Here is a 23260-nt window from a genome sequence, read left to right as displayed (position 1 = left end):
AAATGTGTTAAAGATCATGAGATGGGGAGATTATCCTGAATTATCTGGATGGGCCCAATGTAATCACGAGGAAGGCAGGAGAGTCACAGGTAAAAAAGATATGACCACAGAAGCGGAGGATGTAGTGATGTGCTTTGAAGATGACAGAGATCCACAAGCCGAGGAACCCAGGAGGACTCCAGAAGGTGGAAAAGGCAAGGAAATAGATTCTCCCCTAGAGCCTCCAGAAGGAACCAGCTCTGTGGACAACTGGACTTTAGACCAGGGAGACTGAGTTTTGACTTCTGACCTCCAGAACGACAAGAGAATATATTTGTGTTGTTTTAAGCCACACAGCTTGTGACAATTAGTTACAGCAGCAACAGGAAAGTAATACAGTGTCCAGGGGATTCTCACTGAACTTAGAATAAAGTCAAACTTCCCATCAAGGTCTACGAATGCCTACAAGATCTGGCCCTTTCTCTGCTCTCTGGCTTCACCTCCCCCACTTTGCCGAGTCTTGCCTTTCTCCAGTGACATGGGCTACTTTCTGGTCTTTGGGAGGCCAGGTCTCACGCTCTGGAACTTGCTGTCCCTACTGTCTGGAATGCTTTGCTCTGGCTCCTTATCACTGACCTCGAACTATCACCTTCTCAAGGAGGTCTTCCTTGAGCGTTTGGGTTAAGTAGCTGATGACCCAGCCATCCCCATCCCTGCCAGTCTCTACCCACCACTCTGCTTTGTTTTCTTCATAGCAGGTATTGCTATCTGTAATGTTATTCACTGTATTTAATATGTATCCCTCTCAGCACATCAGCTGCATGAGAAGAGGGCCCATGTTTGGTTCCCATCTGGAATAGACATTAGTGCTAAAGAGAGATTTAATGAATGAATGAATGAAATATATTCAATCATATTCAGGTCTAATGATTTCTTGGTGCAGTCATGGGCTGCCTGACACAGTTTCAGTCTTTGTAGCATAATAATGAGGAAGATGGGATCTGGAGGCTTTTTCTGCTTGCTCCTCTCTTCAATCAGAGTTTCCTCCCCCTTTACATCATTTTAAAATATTTTCACCTTCTTTCCCTGGAAGCCCGCCCCTGGGCTCTGTTCACTTACAACTAGTAGAATTTCCTGACACTGATCTTGGGGTCAGATATCCTTGGGGGCTCCTCAACTACAGTTCCATGGTTCCTTTCAGCTTTCTGCTGCTTAACTAGGGCAGAGATATGAATCTCACGCTGCTTGTGTTTAGGGGGTGTTCAAGGAAACTCCTCTGTTTTGAGACCAAGGGCCCTTCAATCTTGTGGGATTAAATAAATGCTGATTAATGTTCTATTTAGGAGAAGCTCAAATCTTTTGATGCAAGAAAAAGGTAACTTCCATTCAGATAAATGGTGTCAGTTTGGCCACCCACACCAGCTCAGAAACTCCCAGTCAGAAAAGGGAAGATCACAGTGCCTCCTCCCCACCTTCACTTCACCTCTGAGGACGGGGTTGATCTGGTTGATCAAGATTGAGCACATTCATTGAACACAGTGTTGATACCCCCCCTCTGTCTCCCATACCCCATCCCATATTATATCTCCTAGAGGACACCCTTTACACCTATGTGGTAGGCAGCTTCTGATATGACTCCCACGGGTCTCTGCCTCACTTATTTATGCCCTTGTGTAATCCCTTCTCCTTAAGTGTGGGCTGGACCTAGTGACGTGTGAATCACTCATGTGATTCATTTACAAAAGAATGGCACTTCCCGCTTACTGGTATTCTCACTATATTGCCTTCTTAGCTTGTACACTTTGATGAAGCAAGCGACATTTTGGAAAGACCCAAATGGCAAGCAACTGAGGGCAGCCTCCAGCCAAGAGCCAGTGAGGAACTGAGGTTCTCAGTCCAATAGCTCACAAGGAACTGAATCCTGCCAACAACAATGTAAGCAAGCTTAGAAGTGGATGCTTCCCTAGTTGAACCCTCAGGTAAGACCACGGCCCCTGTCAATACCTCGATTGAAGCTTATAAGGCACTCTGGAGCAGAAGACCCAGCTAAACTGTACCTGGACTCCCAACCCACAGAAATTGGGAGCTAATATGTCTTGTTTTAAGCTGCTAAATTTTGGGGTAACTTGTTAACAGTGATAGATAAGTAATATAACTCACGATATCTAGGAACTCTCCATGCAATCCAGCCCACCTTGGGGTTAGGCTCCCACACTGGGATATAAAGTCAAATCTTCAAATATTGATCAACTTTTCATTTACTAGGCACTGTCCTCTATGCATTTATTTCCTTCTTGCACCTCGTGAGGAAGAGTGACTGGTTGAAAACAGAACTGAATGTTCTTGCATCTTTTGTTTAAACACCATTGTAATCTCAACCCTGACATCTGGCCTGATATCAGCAGTCCATATGCCAGGGAAACTAGCATTCTATGGGACAAAATCCATAGTGGAGGGAGTGTGGTTCAGTCATTTGGGCAAGAAGTCTAAAGTGCAAACCTTGGGCTTCCCTGGTGGCGCAGTGGTTGAGAGTCCACCTGCCGATGCAGGGGATGCGGGTTCGTGCCCGGGTCCGGGAAGATCCCACATGCCGCGGAGCGGCTAGGCCCATGAGCCATGGCCGCTGAGCCTGCGCGTCCGGAGCCTGTGCTCTGCAACGAGAGAGGCCACAACAGTGAGAGGCCCGCGTACTGAAAAAAAAAAAATAAATAAATAAAGTGCAAACCTTTATTGTTTTGGGAACTCAGGATTCACTTTTGGAGCCACCATTGCTTGTCTAGGAAGTGATGAGTAGCAGAATTCCATGTAGGTCAAAGCAGTTCCACATCAAAATCAGGAAAGATATAGGACCTCAGCTATTTGGCTTTCAGGCTTTTAGAACCAGATATTGATAGGTGGTACTGGAATGGGCGTCCCAGATTTGGTTATTATTTATCTTGCTTTTCATTCCTCCCTGGCTTCTCCAGCATCTCAGCTTGTATGTGTGGTGAGAAAGAGAACCATGGCAGGTGTAACAGGTGAGATTTCAGAACTTATCTTCATTGGTTTGAAGAACCTATAGCACCAGCTCTCAAGTTGACTCTTGTTCTCCCACTGGCAAGCCTGAACTTTAGTACCGTATCTTTGTATGTTGAGATTGAAGAGACAAGTAGGGTGACTGACTTCTGGTGATCTATGAGGCCTGACCATGGGGCAGCCCAGGATGTTCCTGGAAGTTTCTTTCCCACCTGTTTTATTTCTTTGATGTCCCCTAAGTTCACGAATGGTGCCCTTGTTGGACTCCATGGTAGATACAGAGTTGGTCACACATTTTTCCATCTCTCTGTCCATTTGCCTCTGCAATGTGTTTTTAAGTGCCTCCCATCCAAAAGTAGAGTCCATTTCTCCACCCCTTGAATTTCTCTTATGGGAATGCAGCAACCATGACATAAGCTGAGGTTTGAAAAGTGCTCGTTCACTGGGGTTTGCTTCCCATTGCTGCTCTTTGTAGTCCTTAAAACCACCACACGAGGAAGCCTATGTTCTAGCCTGCTGGAAAGTAATAGAGCACATGGAGTAAAACCACACCATCCCAGCTGAGCCTTCCCTAGACCAGTCAGTTTTGCAAACTCTGTACATGTGAATGAGGCCATCCTACACCATCCAGTCACCAGCTGCCCTTCCAGGTGACTGAAAATACACAGGCAAGTCCATCAGAGAAGCTGGGGTGGCCAAACCAGAAAAATCATTGTGAGTTAAATAAATGTTTGTTTTTAAAAGACACTAAGTTTTGAAGTTCTTGTTACTCAGTATTAAATAATTGATGTAGACTTATGTGTATGTTTCTACCAACACATCTCCTTGGTGGATTTTGAGTCCCTGAAGGCAAAGGACTATAATTCCTCTGAACGTCAAATTCAGGCTCTTGCCTTTGGTGGTGAACTTGACAATGAAACGATGGGGACTCTGGATCAAATGCAATGACAAGTGAGTCATTCCTTTAATTGCTTCTCAGTATTGACCTGTCTCTCAGCCTTAAGGAATCTCTGGGGTAACCCCAAATTCCCATCTTCAGAGAACCCACCATTGTGGTTTGCTTCCTCAACATACATTCCCCTTGTTCCGAGAACAGCTTCCGATTTTTATTCAGAGCGTGGTCCCTTACCCAGTCTCAGTTAATGTGGTTTGAGTGGCACTCTACCCCTAGCTCCAGAGGTGCAGCTCCTGATGTATGTAGTAAACAGTCTCCAAGATGACACCTAGAGGCCCCCACTTCCTGGAACTCTCACCTTGTATAATTCCCTCCCTTTGAGTATGGGCTGGATTTACTGACTTGCTTCTAAAGAACAGAAAACAGTAATATGATGGGATGTCACTTCTGAGACCGGGTTACTACTGAGATTAGATGGCTTCCAGATTAGACACTCTCAATTGATTCATTTTCCCCCAGGGAAGCCGTGTCCAAAGACAGTTCTATGGAGATACCTATCTTGCCAGGAACTGAGGCTGCCAACACCATGTGATTAAACTCGAAGTGAATCCCATCTCCCCCAGTCGAGCCTTCATGTGTGACTGCAACCCTGGCCAACAGCCTGACTGCAGCCTTATGAGAGGCATTAAACCAATGAAGCCACACCACCCAGATTCCTGCCCACAGACACTGACAGCTAATAAATGTTTGTTGTTTCAAAGTTTAAGAATAATTTGTTACACAGCAGTAGATAACTAATACAACTTAGGTCTGGCCAATCAAAGTGCCTCACCCACCATTCCTCTCCACCCCCAGATACAGTGCTTGGTTCAGGGATGTACATGGGACCAGGCTGAGCCAGTCAGAGGAAACTACAGGGCTCTTACAGGAGCTCCCACTCTATCTCACTGGACATGATCCCAGGAAGATAAGTGGCTGGGACTTCTGCAGGCTTCTTGTGCCTATGAGTGGAAAGTCCTGAATTATCTTGTTGGTCTCTATACGCCCAGCACCCAGAACTATGCCTGGCTCAGAGCCGGTGCTCAATATTTATGAAATGAAACTGGTTTACATCCAGCAGAGGGAGAAAATATGTGGGGCTGGCATGAAAAAGGGAGGAATCAGAAGTAACAATAGCAACCCCTTCTTTAATATCATCTTAAATGGAACATGCCATCACACATCTAAAGAAATCCACGTATTTTTGTTTTCTAAATGTGATGCATTGAATGCACAGTTTCTTCTTTTAAGTTGGCTTTACCCAATTTTAACTGGCAGAGTTTCTAAAATTCTGCAGAGTACACTAGGATCAGTGGCTTCACTGTATCTGCCCGATGCCCATTTCCTGGGGGTCTTCCAAGGAGGGAGGAGATGAATAAATTCTGTGGAGTCATGATGTACTTGGTGTGACAGAATTGCTCTTTTCTGCTACCCTATGGCATTAGCAGCTACAAAGCCATGTGTTACCAATTGGACTACTACATCTTTCAAAAAGAAAAGAGAAGCATGATTTCATTCAGAGAAGGTGTCAGGCTCACACCCAGTGATTCAGTAACGTGACACTCTGATCTCAGAGAGAATGGGGCTCCTTATCATGCCAACAGCTTTTAGCAGTGATCGCCCTTATTTTCCCTTCCTCTTCTGACCTCCTTGGACAAGTATGGCTATTGAGAAAAGAGCAAACCCCTGTTTGCTTTGTTTTGTCTGTTGCAGATACTAAGTTAGGAGAAAATAGTAAAAGGTAAGTAGTTTTACAAATATGAGTGATATCCTCATAGACCATGGAAGGGTTCTCTCTGTCCTGACTCCAGTCTCCTTGCTGACTTTTGTCATGGCAACAATGAAATTATGTCCTGTACTTTGTACTTGAGGATTTAATACACACAAACCACTCAAATGGATGACTGAGCAGATACCCTGATTACAGGCACAGGAAAATATGAAGGTCATTAAGCCTGCGACTTGAAAATGGCAGAGGTCTCAATCTCAAATGGCTAGAGAATCCAGAGAAGTGGATGAGAGCATAGTACAATAGGGGGTGGTGGAGACTGTGGTAAAATAAGAGGATGCACTGCTTTTAAAGGAGATAGCCATTTTTCAGTTCTGTTGAATTATTTCCACATGGAAATGTAGGCCCAATGCTGCCAGTCTTCTGATCTTTTTAAAAGTGAATCTGAAAGTCTAGAAATTTACATTAAATTTCCATTTTTCAATGTTGACAATGATTTCAATTAAATGAAATTCTGTGCAAGTGAAATGAAGTTCATCTATGCATCAGCCTATGGCTCTCCAGTTTGTAACCTCTGCGCCAGACTCTATTTAAAAGCAGACATGTAAACAAGAGTTTGCATATATTAACTCAGTTTAATCATATCAATTCTTAAACAAAAAATTTCCTCCAAGAGACAATAGTTCACAGTAACTGCAAAGCTTACTCACAATTTAAAAATACCAGTCATGCTTAGCATTCAAGGGGGATATTATAGAATAACTGTAAAAACTTTTACCAGGAACATTAGCTTCTGACTTTAAAAATTACAAATGCTGAAGCATTTTGGTATCAGACACAGTAGTTCTGATATCGTCTGTTCATTTGATGAGTTTCTGGAAGTTTGGAAAATTGTACCTCTATAATTGGATAAAGCGCTTACTCTAAACTAAACATTTTCAGATGTAGAAAACAAACTAGCAAGCTACACATACAAAGAAAAGCCCTCTAAGACAAGCTCTCCACGTGTGGAATGCCAGCATATGCACCATGAATCCTGGAAGACTAGAATAGATACATACACTTGCCCTGAAGTCTTATACTCCAGGCTTACAATGGAGTTTGCATTCACCTACACATTAATGACAAACTCTGGGTTAGTATAGGAGAAGCCAGCAAATTCATTTTGGTCCAAGTTCATGATGAAGAGTTTATCAGTAGGCGTGAGTTCCACAGGCTGTCTGGTGAACTCTTTGTCGAAATTGGAGGCGTCTCGCTTGTCTCTCTGCCAAATGGAAAGCAAACACATTAACACAGCATAAGAAGAAGGAAACGTGACCAAGACGTGCCAGTTATTGGAAAGCTGATGACGTCTCATGGGCAGAGTCAGGACGAGCCCTGTGCTGACAGGGTTTAGCAGCTGCATTGCAATACTATCCCCTAGCTTTCATTTCACACTGTATGTTGGCTTCAGGAGAGAAAACTTGGTGGAAATTTTCTAAGAAAGGAAATGAGACCTTGACTTTCTTTAAGGATTGCCAGAAAGTGAGGTGTGTGTGTGTGTGTGTGTGTGTGTGTGTGTGTGTGTGTTGTTTTCCTTGGCTTTGAGATGAATTGAGTTGGAAACTAGCTCTGACCGTATGATGTCATAGAATTAGTCATGCAGTAGAGAGTCCAGGAGGAAACGATCCAAGAGCGCCCCCTGTGGCTAGGAGGCTTCTTTCTTTAAAGAGGAGCAGAGCCACACGACCACTCAGCTCCCCAGAAGGCAGAGCGGCAAAATGGGGACATCAGATCACTGCTCAATGAAAGGAACAGATCACTATCCACCCCACATTCCCTGGTGCGATCTAGGCTTTGAAGGGGTGCTCAGAAATCCACCCACAGACGAGAATTTGGGTCTTCAACAGCCAGAGTTTCTTCCAAGGATGTTTACAGCAACGTATCTAGTCAACAAACTCTTAGTCTGGAAGGGCAGCTTTAAAACATTCTATTCTCCTAGTTAGTCTGGGATTTTCTTCTTTTTTTTGGGGGGGGTCATCAACCCCAGTTTACTAACTGCAGTTTGGGGCAAGTTTCACCAGGGAATGTCAGAGCGTGGGCTCATAACAAGATCTCACATCTGGATGATGCTCTCACCTCTTCAGGGTCCTCATCAGCCTATGACCTTCCCATCCTTACCACCCACCTAGGGGCAGGTAGAGGTCCTCGCCCCTGGTGTTTTGACATATGAGAAAACTGAGGCACAGGAAAGTAAAGTGACTTGCCCAAGATTGCACAGTGGGGTAGTGATTTTTACCCAACCACACGGCTCCTAATTATGCTTCATCTCAGCCTCTCTGACTGGGGGGAAAGCTTGATGGCTGGTTTATTGCAGGACAACCAAGGATAACGTATGGGTTTCACAGGTACCGGGCAGGTTACCTGGCTGAAGCCAGAGTGGTGTCAGATTGTAAAGAGGGGAGAGTCGGTGAGGATTGACTGATTCGCTAGAATTTGGTCAATGGCCATCCATGCTTTAGGTTTAACCCCTAAAGGGTACTGACTGACAATGATTTCTCATTACTGGATTCATTTCCCTTTGCAGAATACTTCTCGCAAGAATGCCTTCTTTTTGGCTGCTCCCGAGACAGGTAAAATGTCCCTAAGAAGTGCCCCAATTACTCTTCTGGTGTATGTGTAGGGGTGTAGGGGTGAGGGGGACATGAAGAATGCACTTCAGTAAGTGTGGCCAGAGGGGAGTGGGCTGAAGATGCCGGTGGAGCTGTTTTCTGGACAGTGGACCGTCTCCTACCACGCCCCACCTATTCTGCTTCGTCTTGTCCCGCCTGCTGTCAGCCTGTCCTGTGTTGTCCCAGGCACTGAATGTGTTATTTGCTGTGTTCAGAGAAAAGCTTGAATTCCACGCCACCTTTGCCTTTAATATTGCCTGTGCATCCCTCTCTGGACCCCACAAGTCATACTTTAGCATCTTTTTAATTGTCTTCATTGCACTTGCCGCTGTCAGGAACCGTCGTCATTATTTATTGCCTCTTTCCAGGAGGGCAAGGTCCTTGTCTGTATATTTCCAGTGCCAAGACTTGGCACATGGCAGGCCTTCCACATTTATTTGTTGAATGAAGACTTTATGAAAGATGAGCCTCTTTGCTTTCTCCAACTTACAGTTGCCCCCGGGGCTAGAGATCATACTCTATAGCCAAACAATGGAATTTGTTCCCATTGATCCTACGGGTCTCTCACATGGGCCCCTGTCCATTGTGAGGCCCAATATGGACAGAACTGTGTAAAGCCCCTTCGAGATCTGAGAGCTCCAGGGCTGGCTGTGGGCCCTGGGTATATCTGGGGCTAGAAGCAGGCAGCTGCCTCCTTTCAGGTCCCCCGCCGTGGCCTTCCCTGCCTGTGGGCATCCAGAAGAGGTTCCCTTCCCACCAGCCCCAATATTGAAGGCCCTTCCCCATGTGTTGTTCTGGTGATGACTCATGCTTTCGTCGTTCACATGGTCTAAATAGGACTGGCCATTATGGGCAGATCTTCATAGAAAATACCCCTGAATTTTACCCTAGCAGTTGGGAAAGAATGGGCCTCTCTGTTGGGACAATTCCCTTCTGGGTTGATAGTATCTGAAGCCACATGAGAATAGTTTCACTCCTCCAAGGAGGGTTACTGATTCCACTGGCTTCCTATTAATTCCCCAAGAAGGTCACTGTGACCATGGCCCTGTGCTTTCTTAGGAGAGAAGCAGGTTAGCGAGAAGTCCAAGAAATGAAAAGAGGGATTCTAAGATCCTGGTAGACAACTAGCCATGGCTGACCTGGACTGTGTTTCAGTTCCTTTGGATTATCTTTTTAGTTTCTTTTTAAAAACGTCTCCTCTAATTTAAGTTCCTTTGGAAAATATCAGCCTGTCTCATCTAGAAGAACCAGGTGGTGTTGAGCCAGGGGCAGTGTCTCCCTGAGGGCCAGAAAAGGTAATGCCTGCAGGAATCTGAGTGATGAGCCCCAAAGGTGAGATTCAGGACTCAGAATCGAGCTCTGAAACCAGTTCCCTCTCTCCATACAAGCATCTCCATACAGGTATCTCTGCTCAAATCTTGGTGATTCTGTGAGCTGTTCAAGTATGGAGACTGTGCCTTTGGCCTTCTGGAAGGAAACTCACCCCAGTTACCCTCTTGCCTCTTTCCCCACCATTGCACTATATGATTGTCTCACAAATCTGGGTCAAGAGGGCACTGCTGCATCTCCTCCTTTAGCCTCAAATGTGATCTCCAGAGAGAAAGCAGAGCCCCATAGACTTTTGATGACTTCTTCTTTCTTAAGAGAAGCCTTCACTGATTAACCCAGAGACTAGTTATCTCTAGATTACATCATGCTTTTAATTACTTGTTTAATGACTGCCTTCTTGGATTGCACCTTCATGGTTCCCCACCATGCTCCTGGCACCCAGAATAGAGCCTGGCACAGAGTCGGTGCTCAATAAATGCTGGTTGGGTGAACGAATGGAGGGTGGAATTACACGGATGGTCGCAAAAATAAATTCAAAATCTTCCTTCTTCGATACCTTTGCAAAGTATTCCCCTGGGATTATACATGTTGAAAGCTGTTTCTCAGTCTCCTCTGTACTTGAAATGTTGACAGAAAAGGCAACTGCAGGGATTCTGACCAATGATCCATCTCTTTCACGGAAGGCTTCCCTGACCAACCCTCAGCTCGGTGTGTTAGGGGAACAGAGACTTTGGCTGGAGTACCTATTTCTGCAAACTATTAAACTTTTGAAAATTAATGGCAGCAATTTGGAAAATGTAGAGTGCAGTGTGTGTGTGTGTGTGTGTGTGTGTGTATATACACACACACACACAGAGTATATTCTTTCTATTTATCTCTATCTATCTATCTAGTTCTGTCGATCCATCCATCCATCCTACATCGTCCTCTAAAGTTGTCTGTAATCTTTTATTGATGGGTCAATGTTTCTCCATCATTTTTAATCTTCCTGAGAGCATATCCAAGGAAAGGCCTGGTGCCCCAACAGCCAGATGAAGGACCTCAAATAACTTGTCTGTTGGCGGGCACAGCTCAGAGATGGTAGTCACAGAGCAGAAAGAGGCCTGCACCGAGAATCAGGAAACTGGGTTTGCATCCCAGCTGGCTGACATTGGGCAAGTCACTTCCTCCCTCCAGAGGCTGGTTTCCCAACAATAAAATGAGGAGGTTGTGCCCCGATTTCCCTCCTTCTCTCGCCACCTGAGCTTGTCAGCCAGGACTTCATGTATGCTTCCTCTGACGTCTAGATTGCTACCACCACGGCGGCAGCAGGGCTGGTCCCAAAGCCCGCAGCAGGGAGACTAGAGCAGGCAGAAAGCAGTGAACAGCAGGGGGCTTGGCCGAAGTGGAGATCAAATCATGGTTTTTTTAAAGGTGAGAAGTCTCACTTCAAGGACGTTTGTCAAGTTTTTAAAGTTCCCTTGATGGTCTCTTAGAAGCCCTGACACTTCGAGAAATCACTGGACTTGTGACAAGAGTTGTCTTTAGGGCTGCCTGAGGGCAGCAGGGGACAGGAGGCCTCGTCTGCTCAGATGGAAATGGGATTTCTTCCACCCAAGGGGTTTCCTTGGGCTTCTGGGGGCTCATAAACCTCCTTGCTAGAAAGGTTGAGTGTGAGCTGGGAGGAGTAGCAGTTTTGACAAGAAAATCAAGAGCCCCAGCCCGGCTCCTAGCTGGACCCTAAACTTGCCTCTGGTGGGAATGTGGGCCTTGAGCTCCGATATTGCTGGAGGCCCCCCTCGCCAGCTCACCTCACCCCATCACAGGCCCCCAGGAGTCCCTGAATGGTCCACAGTCCCAGTCTCTCTGACCGGCTAAACACTGGGGGCAAGATTAAGTTCTGGGTTTAGTTTTTTTCTGTCGTGAAGCCTCAGGAGGCCCCATTTTGTAGTTTGGGTCCATGTTTTTCAAAGAGAGCCATTTTCCTTGCAATAGTATTTCTTCTTTCTTGCTTTTTTTTTTTTTTTATTGTATCTCGATGCTAGAAGAAAAATGGCACATAACAGACATCCAGATACGAACATTTCCACAAACATCTTGCAAAACAACATCAAAGTGAGGAATACAACTGTCTATGCTTTCAAGAAATGGTCTTTCTCAGAGCACTTCATTAGCTTTGAGAAGCCAACAACAAACCTAGACAAATCCCATCTACGCAGGCACGGGTCTGCCAGGCTCCAGAGCCGTCTTCTTGGTAAATCAAAGCAGGTCATTGTGCTTAATAACATTTGGACACATATTTCAAAGCATGTGTAACAAGAGTAATTTTTTTTTTTTTTGCATTTGAACAACAACAGAAATAAAACCCCAAAGCAAATAAACTTTGAAATGTAATGTAAAACCATGGCCCTTCAGGACCTTGCTAAAGTGACCATGTCTTTTCAGGGAGTGGGTCCAAATGCCCTTTTCAAGTAGTTTGGGGATGAAGGTGATTGGGGACACAGGGAATCAGAGCTTACAGCGTTGAGGTAGCACCCAAGCTGGTTGCCTTATGACTCCTTGAGGTGCCCTTAGATTGAAACTGTCTCAAAGCACACTCTTGGAATTTTAAAAGGGCTTAGATAGTCTTCTGAACTTTGAGTTTTAAAAAGTAACAAATAAAACTTTATTTTTAGCCTGTTCTTTTCAAAGCTCCTAGTGCCTCCAAACCAGGCAGGATGGAGGAAGCTCCCTCTAAGTCAAAGCAACCACCTACTTGGATGCAAGCCAAGCTCCAAGTCCAGAAGTGGAAGAATACTGCTAGCATCCGATCATCCACTCGTTTGGCAGGAAAAATCTAGATTGGATGGTTGGGATTAGAAAATGTGTGAAAATGGCAGCGCAGGAAAAAAGGAGAGAAAGCAGGCATGTTCTGTCCCCACTGGATCTACTTCGTTGACATGCTGGAGAAAATAAGTGCTAAAAGGACTTTGATAATGTGCTAATTATGCAGCCACATTTTCAACATGCCATCTGCATAATCCCATCTCACAGAGATGCTCCAAACTACCTGAGGACATTTGGATCCTGAAACATGGTCACTCTAGTTTCATCAGCAAATAAAACATGGATGCAACTTTGCAAAAAAAAAAAAAAAAAAAAAAAAATTGTCACCACAATAGCCGTTGAGCTTGAATGACAGAAATGAAGGACGGATATCTACACATCTACTTAGCTCTTGACTTCAGGTTTTAAAAATTCAGAGTTAACAAAGGAAAATCCTTCGAATTCTGATTGGTCAATATTCCTGATGACTTCCTGGTCAGGAGGTGTTAGGACTGGTGGATGGCGGGTGAAAAACCGGTCGAAGTTTTCAGCATTTCGCCCACACTATGAGAGGGGAAGAGAAGAATTTGTGGTGGGTGGAAAAAAAAAAAACCAACCAAAACAAAACAGAACGAAATAAAACTGGGTGAGGTTTTCTCCAAACCCTTCCCTTTCACTACCTCAGAGAGGTTGTTTTGATGATCAGAAATGAGAGCAACATAAAATGCAAAATTTTCACGACCGCTGATTGGCACATGACGTCGGGCTCCCGACCTTCAGTTCCTGTAGCTCGTGAGCTGCCTCTGGTATCCTTCTGGGCAGTCAGGAGCTGGATGGCAAAGGCATGGGATGGTGGGGCTGGTGGCATGTGGCATGTTCTCCCGACCCCACCCCAGGGAGTCAGCCAAGCTCATTTTGAAGGAGATGTGATGAAGGTGCCTGAGATATTTCTTGGGCACAAGATGCAAAGTAAAGACACGTTTATACATCACCTTGGAGATCCCAATACTAAGCAGCAGGTCCCTCAAAGCACTGTCCTCTGGCTCTCAGTCATCTCTGGAGGTGTTTTCCAGCTCCACAGATACAGGAGTTTGTTACAAACTCCAGTCAATGGAGAAAGAGCTCAAGACCTGGTTTTGGTGCCTGCAATGGCTGGGCAACCACCAGGCGAGATAAGTCACTGACGCTTAATTACAAGGTGCCAGGAGGTAAACTCAGCCATTCTCCCTCCAGGTGGGAACAAAGGGTGTGGAATGAAACCCAACCCAGTGCTTTGGTGAGGCGATCCAGCTCTAGAGGGAAAACCATCGCCATTGCTCACTCATCCTGCTGTCCTTCTCTATGAAAAGGTCCTGGTCTGAGGCCGAGTGATAACATATGTGTGTGTATGTACATGTGTACACTCATGCGTGAGTGCACACACATGCACACGCCAGTTCTCATCTAACGAGAAGAGATGAGTCAGTAAATCTGGCCTTCTTTGTTCTTCACCAGCAAACCCATTTACATGAAATCTCTAAGTGTTTCAGCATCTACAGGAGGCAACCACAGCCTAATAGCATAGTAGCAGCAGTAGTAATAATAATAATTATGACAGTTAATATTTATTATGCATTTGCTATGTTCCAGGCACCCTGGAATGCTCTTTCCTTGTATTATCTTATTTCATCCTCCCAATGATCCTATGAAGTGGGTATTATTGTCATCCCTATTGTACAGATGAGGAGACTGAGGCCAAGGAGGTGATGTAATTTGTTCAGGGTCCCGCTGCTAATGAACAGGAGAGCTGCCACGTGAGCCAGGTCTGTCTGATGTCAGAGCCAAGCTCCCGGCGCCATGTTGCAAGAATGGTTGTTGGCTGGTGACTGACCGCATGGAGTGGGGTAGGGGTGGGGGGCAGCGGGGAGAAGCCAAGGATGGGGGCCATGAGGTCTCTGGTTTGAATGACAGAGAACGTGCTTGTATCAATCACCAAGACGAAGAATGCGGGAGAATTCAGAAAGAGGACTATGTCCGTTTTGGACATGATGACTTTGAGGGGCCACTGAGATTCTCGGAGATGATCTGAGGGAGTCAGAAGTATGGGTTCTGGAGCTCAGGAGAGAGGTCTTGAAAAAGTTTTTTTAAAGGACAGACTATGGAGGGTAGAAAAAAAGATAATAACAACAGTAATTAAAACCACTGAGCACTTTCTAGACAACTGACATTTGCTAAGTGTGTTGCACACATTAGCTTTTTAATTCACATAACCACCCTGTGAGGTAGGTATGTGATTGTCATTTGCCAAAGGGAATATTGCCCCTAACACTTAAAGCAGTAAGAAGAGAATCAGGAGAGAGCTGCAGCAGACAAGCTGAGGGTGGAGAGGAATCCAAGGAGAGGGCATTGTTACAGCTGAAATATCTCCAGGAGGTCAAGCAGGAGAGTTATTGAAAATGGGCCATGGCATTTGGTAATTGGGAGGAGACTGATGAGAAAATGCAGGGCTGCTGGTGAACTTCAGTCCTTGGAAGAGGGAAGATAAGTTGAAAAGCCAAGCAGTACAAGCTCCTCTTTCAAGCTTACGGTCAAGGGAAGCAGAGGTACTGGATATGCATGCAGGAGACCGAGTTCTCAGAGAGCCTCGTCTCCTGTTCCTTTCCTATCGTGATAGAAGGAAGCCCACGCGCCTGCAGACAGGGGTTCGAATCTTGCCATCACTGACCGCTAGTTGTGCAGCTCCAGCCGAGTCCCTTCAAGTCTCAGTTTCCTCTTCTGTGCCCTGGGGACAATTCTGACTTATATTTAAGCAGCAGCATTGGGGCTGCGTCCAAAATAGACCGATGGGTGGACAAGGGGAAAAGGTGGAAAAAGTGAGACCAGTCAGGAGGCTGTTGCATAATCCAGGGAAGAGATGATGGTGGCTTGGAGAAAGATGACAGCAGGAGAGATGGTAGGATGCGTTTGTTTGGCGGGGGGGTCTACTTTGAATTTAGAGTTGACATGATTTGCTGATGGATCGGACATGGGGTATGAGAGGACTTGTGGTCTGAGTTACTCGGTGAGTGGGGGACACGAGGGGTAAAGCGTGTTTGTTGGAAGACATCGAGCACTTGGTTTCATTCGTGATAAATTGGAGAGTCCAGTGGAGGTGTCAAGGGTCAAGGAGGGAGTCCCCTCGCTGCGGTGTGGGGACTGAAAAGGAACCAGTGCTAGACTGATGGCAGAGGCAGAGAGGAGGACAGAAGATGGTCGCGATCATCCAGAGGAGAGAGATGGTGGATGGGGCTGTGGAAAAGAGGGTGGAGAAGAAAGGATGGAGCTGGAAAAAACTAAGAGGTATTTGTGGCAGGGATGGAGGAGTGGGATGGCCTGTTACGAGGCAGCCCGGCGGGCGTTTCTGGGTGTTGGGACCTCAGCCAGCCAGTGCAGGAAGCCTGTTAGCTGAGACACAGAGGGTCTTCAGGGGCCATTTTTCCTTAAAAAAACCATCCATTTCCTATCCACACCAGAAGGCTGTTGTTGCTCTGCCGGGACCTCCCCAGAGGCTGTGATGGGAGACAGAGGAACAGCTTCTGGAAGCTCCGCAGCCTCCTCTCCCATCACTCCGCCCACTGCCTGGAGAACAATGAAATCTTTACGTGAGATAGCAGAGAGGAGATGCAGGAACAGGGGTTAACCAAGGGGGCACAATACCGCGGGAGCGTGATTTCCTTGCTAATAAGCAGCTTACGAGGCTGGCAGATCACAGCCTCCCTAAGTGTTTCCGTGTTTTTCAAATGGAGCTGCCACTGCCCATTAGCTTCAGGAGCGCTCCCTAAATGGAGACGTCAGCCCTTGGGAGGCACGGCCCTGATCAGCTCTGCGCCTGCTGTGTCCTTGGAGAAGGGGCAGCTCCGCGGCTGGGATCTAATTGCAAACGCAGCGTGGACCACACCTGCTTCTCTGGCTGTCTTGGGTGGATGCTTCAGCCTCACTCAGTGGCGAGAAGAAACCCCAACCCCCTTGTCATCACTGGGGCTCCTGGAACAGGAATGGGGGCCAAAGCCAACTAGGTTATTTAAAATCACATGGAGCCTCTTCCCGGGTTGGAGGGGTGGGGGGGGGTGAGGATCGTGACTTGTTTCCTGTGCCCCCGAATTGAAGAGCCAAGACCGTCTGAAAAGCTTATCTGTGAGCCGTTACACATGAGCTCTTCTTTTCTTTTTCTTCTTTCTAATTTCTGTTTCATTGTGTTAATAACACCTCCAAGTCTGGCTGTCTAATGTGGAGTTGGCTCGGTCACAGCAACCACAGGGATCTTTCAGAGACGCCAACCTGGATGTGTCACTTCCCTGCTCCGGTCTGCGATGGCGCCCCACTGCCCAAAGCCACACTCCTCAGCGTGGCTTACAGGCGGTTTAGGACTCGGCCCTGGTCACCTGGTCAACAGCCTCTTCGCTGCCCATGGTCCCGCAGCCCAACTCCTCCCACCCCCAACACCCCCCGCAGCTGTCCTGAAATCCTCCCGGGTCCTAGAACCCTCATGCACTCTCACCTCCAAGCCTTAACACAGGCTGTCTCTTCTGCCAGGAACACCTGCCCCCCACACTGTTCCCCTTCGTTGTCTACGCGTCCTCCTCTGTCTCCAGACACTTCCTCCAGGAGCTTTTCCTGGACTCCTGCTCTATCTATACCCCGGGGTTTATCCCATCAAGATATAGGATGTTCATCAAAGAATTGTTAGAGGGAAAAAAAAATGTTTAAATCAACTCTCGGCCAATAGGGAAAAGAGTTAAATAAATAATGATCCATCTATTTTATGTATTGCCATGCAAAATGCTTTTAAAAATTAAAATAAGATGTAGAAGAATATTAAATAACAGTTATATATAATTAATGACAGTGTGTACGATATGTTCCCATTCTATAAATTATAGACATAAATGTGTATGTACTATCTGCCGGCATATTATATATGTGCTTCTAGAGATTGGGAGAGTTACAGATTGTTTGATTTTTCTATCTTTTATGCTTATGGTGTTTTTGAACATTTAAATAATAGTCAAGTAGTATTATTTTTGTGTATAATAAGGACAAAAACAACAAAAGCTATTTTAAATGAGGGAGCTATTACAGTGGAGGAAAGGGGGAAAATAGAAATAAAGGGAATGGCAATATTTAGCCAAATTGCCAAAACCTGCCTGGCGCTGCTTAATGTACTTCATCTTAGTTAAAAACCCTAAGATCTCCCAAATGGCTGCCCTAGTGTGCATTCGAGGACGATGACGAAGGGTAATATTTAGGTTATCTAAACGGGCATCTTCTGTCCATCGGTGTGCTGGGCACCAAAAATATGATGACACATAAGACAGACCCTGTCCTTGCCATCATTGAGCTTACAGTCTAGCAGAGGAGACAGATGCGCACACAGGCCATGGCACGGTGCCACGTGACAAGTGCTGCCATTAAGTGCAGAGGTGAGGAACGTGAGAAGGGCCTGGGAGACTTTCCGAGGAGATGACATCTAAGCTGAGTGGGACCAGAAAGAAAGACACTGTTTCTTTGGAGGAGGGAAAGAAAGAGCCCAGGGAAGAAATAGAGGCGAAAAGAGGTCAGGGACAGAGCAAGATGCTGGAGAAGAGGATAAAGGTCCACCCCATACTTCTCACTGCTTAATCAAGTTTGATAACATGAGGCCAATGGCACAGGGGAGATTCCTGCCCAGCCTTCCTCAAGACACCAGAGACTAGGTCACAACGAACCGAGACTAGGTCACAATGAAGAGATACTCAAGCGATATGGTCTGACTAAAAGACAAGGGAGTCTCTCTCTCGCTCTCTCTCTCTCTCTCTCTCTCCTTAATGTGCAAATTCAGTGAAATTCGGCATCCTTTTTATGCCTATGATTCTCTGCAGCAGGAGAACACAGGAGGGACCCACCCAGGGAGAAGCAGCCAGCCATGCCAGGCACAAGCATTTGATCATTTCTAAAAGTTGTCTGTGGACCAAGGTGTTTCTCTGGAGCAGAGTCAGACAATATTCTGCATGGTCTGGACTTTGGCAAAGAAGGAAAGATTAAAGCCTCCTTTCCTAATAATGAAGGTCCCTTAGAATCAGGAATATTTGATCTCTGTGTCTATTAAGGAGGAAGCTGGCAAGAGAGGGGGTCTTTTGTGCTTGATAGCAAGTTTCATTTTTAAGAAAATTTTTCATTTAAAAACAACATGCAATGTTCTGTTTTCTTCCAGATCTCAGGTTAAATGCTACCTCCTCAGAGAAGGTGAGGTGATCCTCTGGATCACCTCCAAGTAAAGCAGATTCACCCTTTCTCCTCTTGTTATTCTCTCTCAGAGCAATCTGTTCATTTCTTCCACAGGAAATAAAATACGTGAATATCCCGATCTACAATTACATGTTTATTTCTTTGCGTATCTGTATTGTCTATACTCCCATCTAGACTGTAAGCTCTATGAGAGCTGAAGCCACATCTGATTTGCCCACCCCTGAATTTCCAGGTCCCAGTACAGAGTAGGCACTCAATGTTGTCAAAGGGATGAATAGTAGCATATATTAAGTGCTTATTATTAGCCAGATACTGTATAAGTGCTTTACAACATGATCTTATTTAATCCAACAGTTCTATGAAGTCTGCTCTACAATGACGACTAGATTTAGAGCTTAAGTAACTGACTAGGATTTGATCCAAGATCTGACAACTGATCCATTTATGCAGAAACAATAACTTGTTCACAAGCACCAAGAAAAAGAAACAACAAAACCCTTTGTAATTCCACCACCCCAGTACCTTTATTATGTTAACATTTTGGTCTGTGTCCTGGATGGCTGGATGAATTGACGGATGGATGTTCTTTACTCTAAAAAGTGTAGACTCATCATTTTATTCTTTAGCCTGCTTTTTAAAAAACTACATGAAATATACTCTAAACTTTTTCCCATGTCAACAGAGTATCATATTGTTCTTATCTATTCTTCACCATTCATCCTAAACCTATGTTGCTGGCTTCAAATAAACTGCCCTCAAATAATAATTAACCCTTTTACTTGCTTATGTTTTTATAGCTTTGATTCTCCCAAGTTCGTAAGATAGGCAGGAAAAGGATACCTCCACTTAACAGAAAATGTGAAAAGTTAACAATTTGGTCAGGGTCATACAAGGTAAAGAAGGAGAACCACGATTCAGAGCCTGCTTTGCTTGATTCCAAAGACCACGGGGCAACAGCGACATCTGACTGCCTTACAGACTGTATCCGATCATGCGGCATGGACTTAAAAGCTGACCAGGGTACCAATCTCGGCACCATCAATCTCCAGCCAGATAATCTGTAAGCAGGTTAGCTAAATCCCCTAAGCCAGGTTTTCTGTTATGTCAAATGGATCTATCTTGCAGGATGTGGTGAGGCTGATTTGACAAAATGCACATAAAATCTCTGACATGGTAGCTGGTAGCGGCTGTCGAGTGCTGACTTAGCCAGTCCTGTCCAATGAGCCAATCTGATGGGCGTGGCTGTACTCTGGCAACTGAGGGATCCTACAGGCCCTGCCACACCCCAACCTATCCTAGCAAGGTAGAAGGTAGATGGGCCCCTGGGCTGGACAGCTGGAGTTTGTCCAGCAGAGTAAACTGGAGCTTTGTTTTCCCTAGACATTCCAAGGACAAAGCTGGTGGCAGGGGCTGAGCTCTGCCAGAGTAAAGAGATAAGACAACCACATCTATCACCTCCCCAGCTGCCCAACTGCACATACACAGGAAGGCTTCTCGGGGGTCAAAAAAGGAGAGGACGCCACCCCGTAATAGGTGCTGTCAAACCTCCCACAAGCCTCTGCACTGGAATCCATCTTGGCAAAAAACACGTGCACACATATTGGGGAGGGCCCTAGGACAGGTCAGGTGTGGAAAACAAGTGAGATAATTGGCCAAAAGTAAGGAAAGACCCGGAAGAACTGCCCTATATAAATGATTTAACCACCTCTTCACTGCACTTCTCCTCATTAGGGAGGACACCCACACCCTTTCTCTCAGGGTGTGTATTCCTGCCTTGCTTCTATCTTAAATAAACAAGCTGTTTTTCTGTGTGCTCTCCCACATGTTATGCTGTGTCTCTGATAATAAACTTTGTACCTGTTCTTACAGTGTTTGCCTCTTTGAGAAATTCATTTTTCAAACAGGGCAAAAGCCAGGGCCGCTTTGCTTCTAGCCTCTAGCAGCCTGGTGGACTAGCGGCTAGGATTTCTGGTTTTCATCCACGCTACCCAGGTCTGATTCCTGGAGAGGGAACTAAGATTTCTCTTCAAGACCACTCACTGCCGTCTCTCTGCGATCACGAGGATATCATCATTAACAAGTTACAGGCACTTACAACACGAAATCTTTCCCACCGAGGCTGCCAGGATATGTGGGAAGCCACAGGGTGAAGCCAGGCCCTGGGGCTCCTGGTTAGAGAAAGTGAGGAAAACGTGGGCCCAGGCACAAAAGGGGACACCTCCCCTCTCCCGTCCAAGCCTCACTCCCTTGGAAAGACATTTCGAGCAGTTTCACACACCACCTCTGAGTTGCTGTTTTTCATACCCTAATTGGAGGGCATTTTGTGATTGCTTTTAAGAAACTGCACTTGTAAATAAACAAAAAACACACTTTTGTTCTTTCCCTCTCTGGGTCATGGGCCTGTCTTGATCCTCTAAGTTCAATTGTCATCAGAAGTCTTCATGCAGTATCTCTGCGGGGAGTGGTTATGGAGACAGGAGGAAAATCAGTCAGCTCAGTGCCATAAGAACAAGGGAGAAGAGGGGCCTGAAAAGGAGGGAGAGACTCTGAGCTTATCCTACAGATATACTCGCACATATAGGAAACTAGAAAGCTACTGAAAGAATGAAGTAGATTTAGACGTGCTGATAAAAAACAATGATATCACTTATGCGGAATCTAAAAACAATGATGCAAATGAGCTTGTTTACAAAACAGAAACAGACTCACAGACTTAGAGAAGGAGCTTATGGTTACCAGCGGGGCAGGGGGCAGGGAGGGATAGTTAGGGAGTTTGGGATAGACGTGTACACTCTGCTATATATATATATATTTTGTGTGTGTGTGTGCGGTACGCGGGCCTCTCACTGCTGCGGCCTCTCCCGTTGCGGAGCACGGGCTCCGGACGCGCAGGCCCAGCGGCCATGGCTCACGGGCCCAGCCGCTCCGCGGCACGTGGGATCTTCCCGGACCGGGGCACGAACCCGCGTCCCCTGCATCGGCAGGCGGACTCTCGACCACTGCGCCACCAGGGAAGCCCCACTCTGCTATATTTAAAATGGATAACCAACGAGGACCTACTGTAGAGCACAGGGAACTCTGCTCAATGTTATGTAACAACCTAAGTGGGAGAAGAATTTGAAAAAGAATAGATACGTGTATATGTATAAATGAATCACTTTGCTGTACACCTGAAACTAACACAGCATTGTTAATCAACTAGACTCCAATCTAAAAGTTAAAAAAAAATAAAAAACCACCTCCAAGATGGAAGGGAGGAGCAGAGCCAGGCATGGGAATTGAACACAAGCACTAACATCCTCGTGTGTGATGTGGAGGACTTCTGTGCTTGCACACAGCGTCTCCAGAAGGTCACCCAAGGAAGCCGGCCGCAGTGGGTGGCTCTGGGAAGGAGAGCCAAGGAGCCTGGTTAGGGGTCTCTGGGGAGGTACTTAATTTCACTGCATAGCTTTTGATGCTGCAGGAAGTTTTTACTTTTTCAGATTTTTTTCTTAAGGAAGGAAGATCAAAGTGCCCAATTTGATGAGGTCAAGGGGGGTAAGTCCACGAGAGGAGGCAATATTGAGGTCATTGCTGACTCAAGGAGAGAAATTTCAATAGAATGGTGGCGGCAGAAGCCAGATTGTGCTGAACTGTAGAAAGAATGGAAGGTAATGAAGTGGAGAGAGCAAGAACTCCTTCCAAAGTTTGTTTGTATGAGAAGATAGGGCAGTAGCCCTAGTGGTAGGATGGAGGGATCCAGGGTTGAGGCAAGGGATTTTTAAGATGAGAGACTTAGCATGTTTCTGTGTCGAGGAGAATGAATCAGAATTGAGTCAGAGTGGATATCTGCTGGGCTTGCAGGCACAGTGGCTTTATTTTTCTTGGAGGACCCACTCCTTCCCCTCTGCAAGATGTCCACTTTAGATAGGGGCAGACCCAGTCACTTGGCAGGTGACCCAGGCCTGGCCGATCAGAACATTCCATCCCCCCCACCCCCAGGCCCAGTGATTGCTTTAGAGATGACCGTAGGACCCAATATCTTCCGACAAGATTGAGTTCCAGGCTGCTGGGAAGTTTAGGAAAAGGAAGCTCTTTTTTTCGGCAGAAATTGCAAAAATAATGGGACGTAGTAAGTCTGGAGTAGCTATGTGCCCAAGAAAGCCTTCAGGGAATGAAGAATGAAATCAACAGACAGGAAAGCAACCCCAGGGAGACAGAGAAGTGGATGGTTTTTGATACTTTGAGTCCCTGGATCCAGCCACAGCTAAATACTTGAAAAAAATTCAGTCATTACGTCAGTTTGAATTGGGTTCCTATTTGCAACCATAGGAGCTTTGATTAATATAGAGAGAGAAGCTGTAGGCACAGACTGGCCAGAGCAGATGTGCAAAGGACATGGGAGAGTGGGGGTTCAGAGCAGAAAGAGAAAGTCTTCACGGGGGGGCGGGGGGAGGCACCTGTTTGCTGACACACAGAGGGAAAGAGGTCAAAGAGGTCAAGATGACTATACAGGGGGGCTTCCCTGGTGACGCAGTGGTTGCGCGTCCGCCTGCCGATGCAGGGGAACCGGGTCCGCGCCCCGGTCTGGGAGGATCCCACATGCCGCGGAGCGGC

At 46.1% G+C, this 23260-nt stretch overlaps 1 protein-coding gene across 1 annotated transcript in view; it reads right to left on the bottom strand.

Annotated features, from left to right (window-relative positions):
• Positions 1-6422: 6422 nt before the first annotated feature.
• PRKCB (protein kinase C beta) overlaps positions 6423-23260 on the bottom strand; it is a 148068-nt gene continuing 131230 nt past the window's right edge. The window contains exon 14 of the mRNA XM_055089748.1: positions 6423-6921. Coding sequence (XP_054945723.1) covers positions 6769-6921 — 153 coding nt within the window. The 3' untranslated portion in view covers positions 6423-6768. The remainder of the gene's footprint in view (positions 6922-23260) is intronic.

The sequence above is a fragment of the Physeter macrocephalus genome, chromosome 14 (genome assembly GCF_002837175.3).
Source record: "Physeter macrocephalus isolate SW-GA chromosome 14, ASM283717v5, whole genome shotgun sequence".
In the NCBI taxonomy this organism is placed as follows: domain Eukaryota; kingdom Metazoa; phylum Chordata; class Mammalia; order Artiodactyla; family Physeteridae; genus Physeter; species Physeter macrocephalus.
This window is presented reverse-complemented; position numbering and strand designations above follow the sequence as displayed.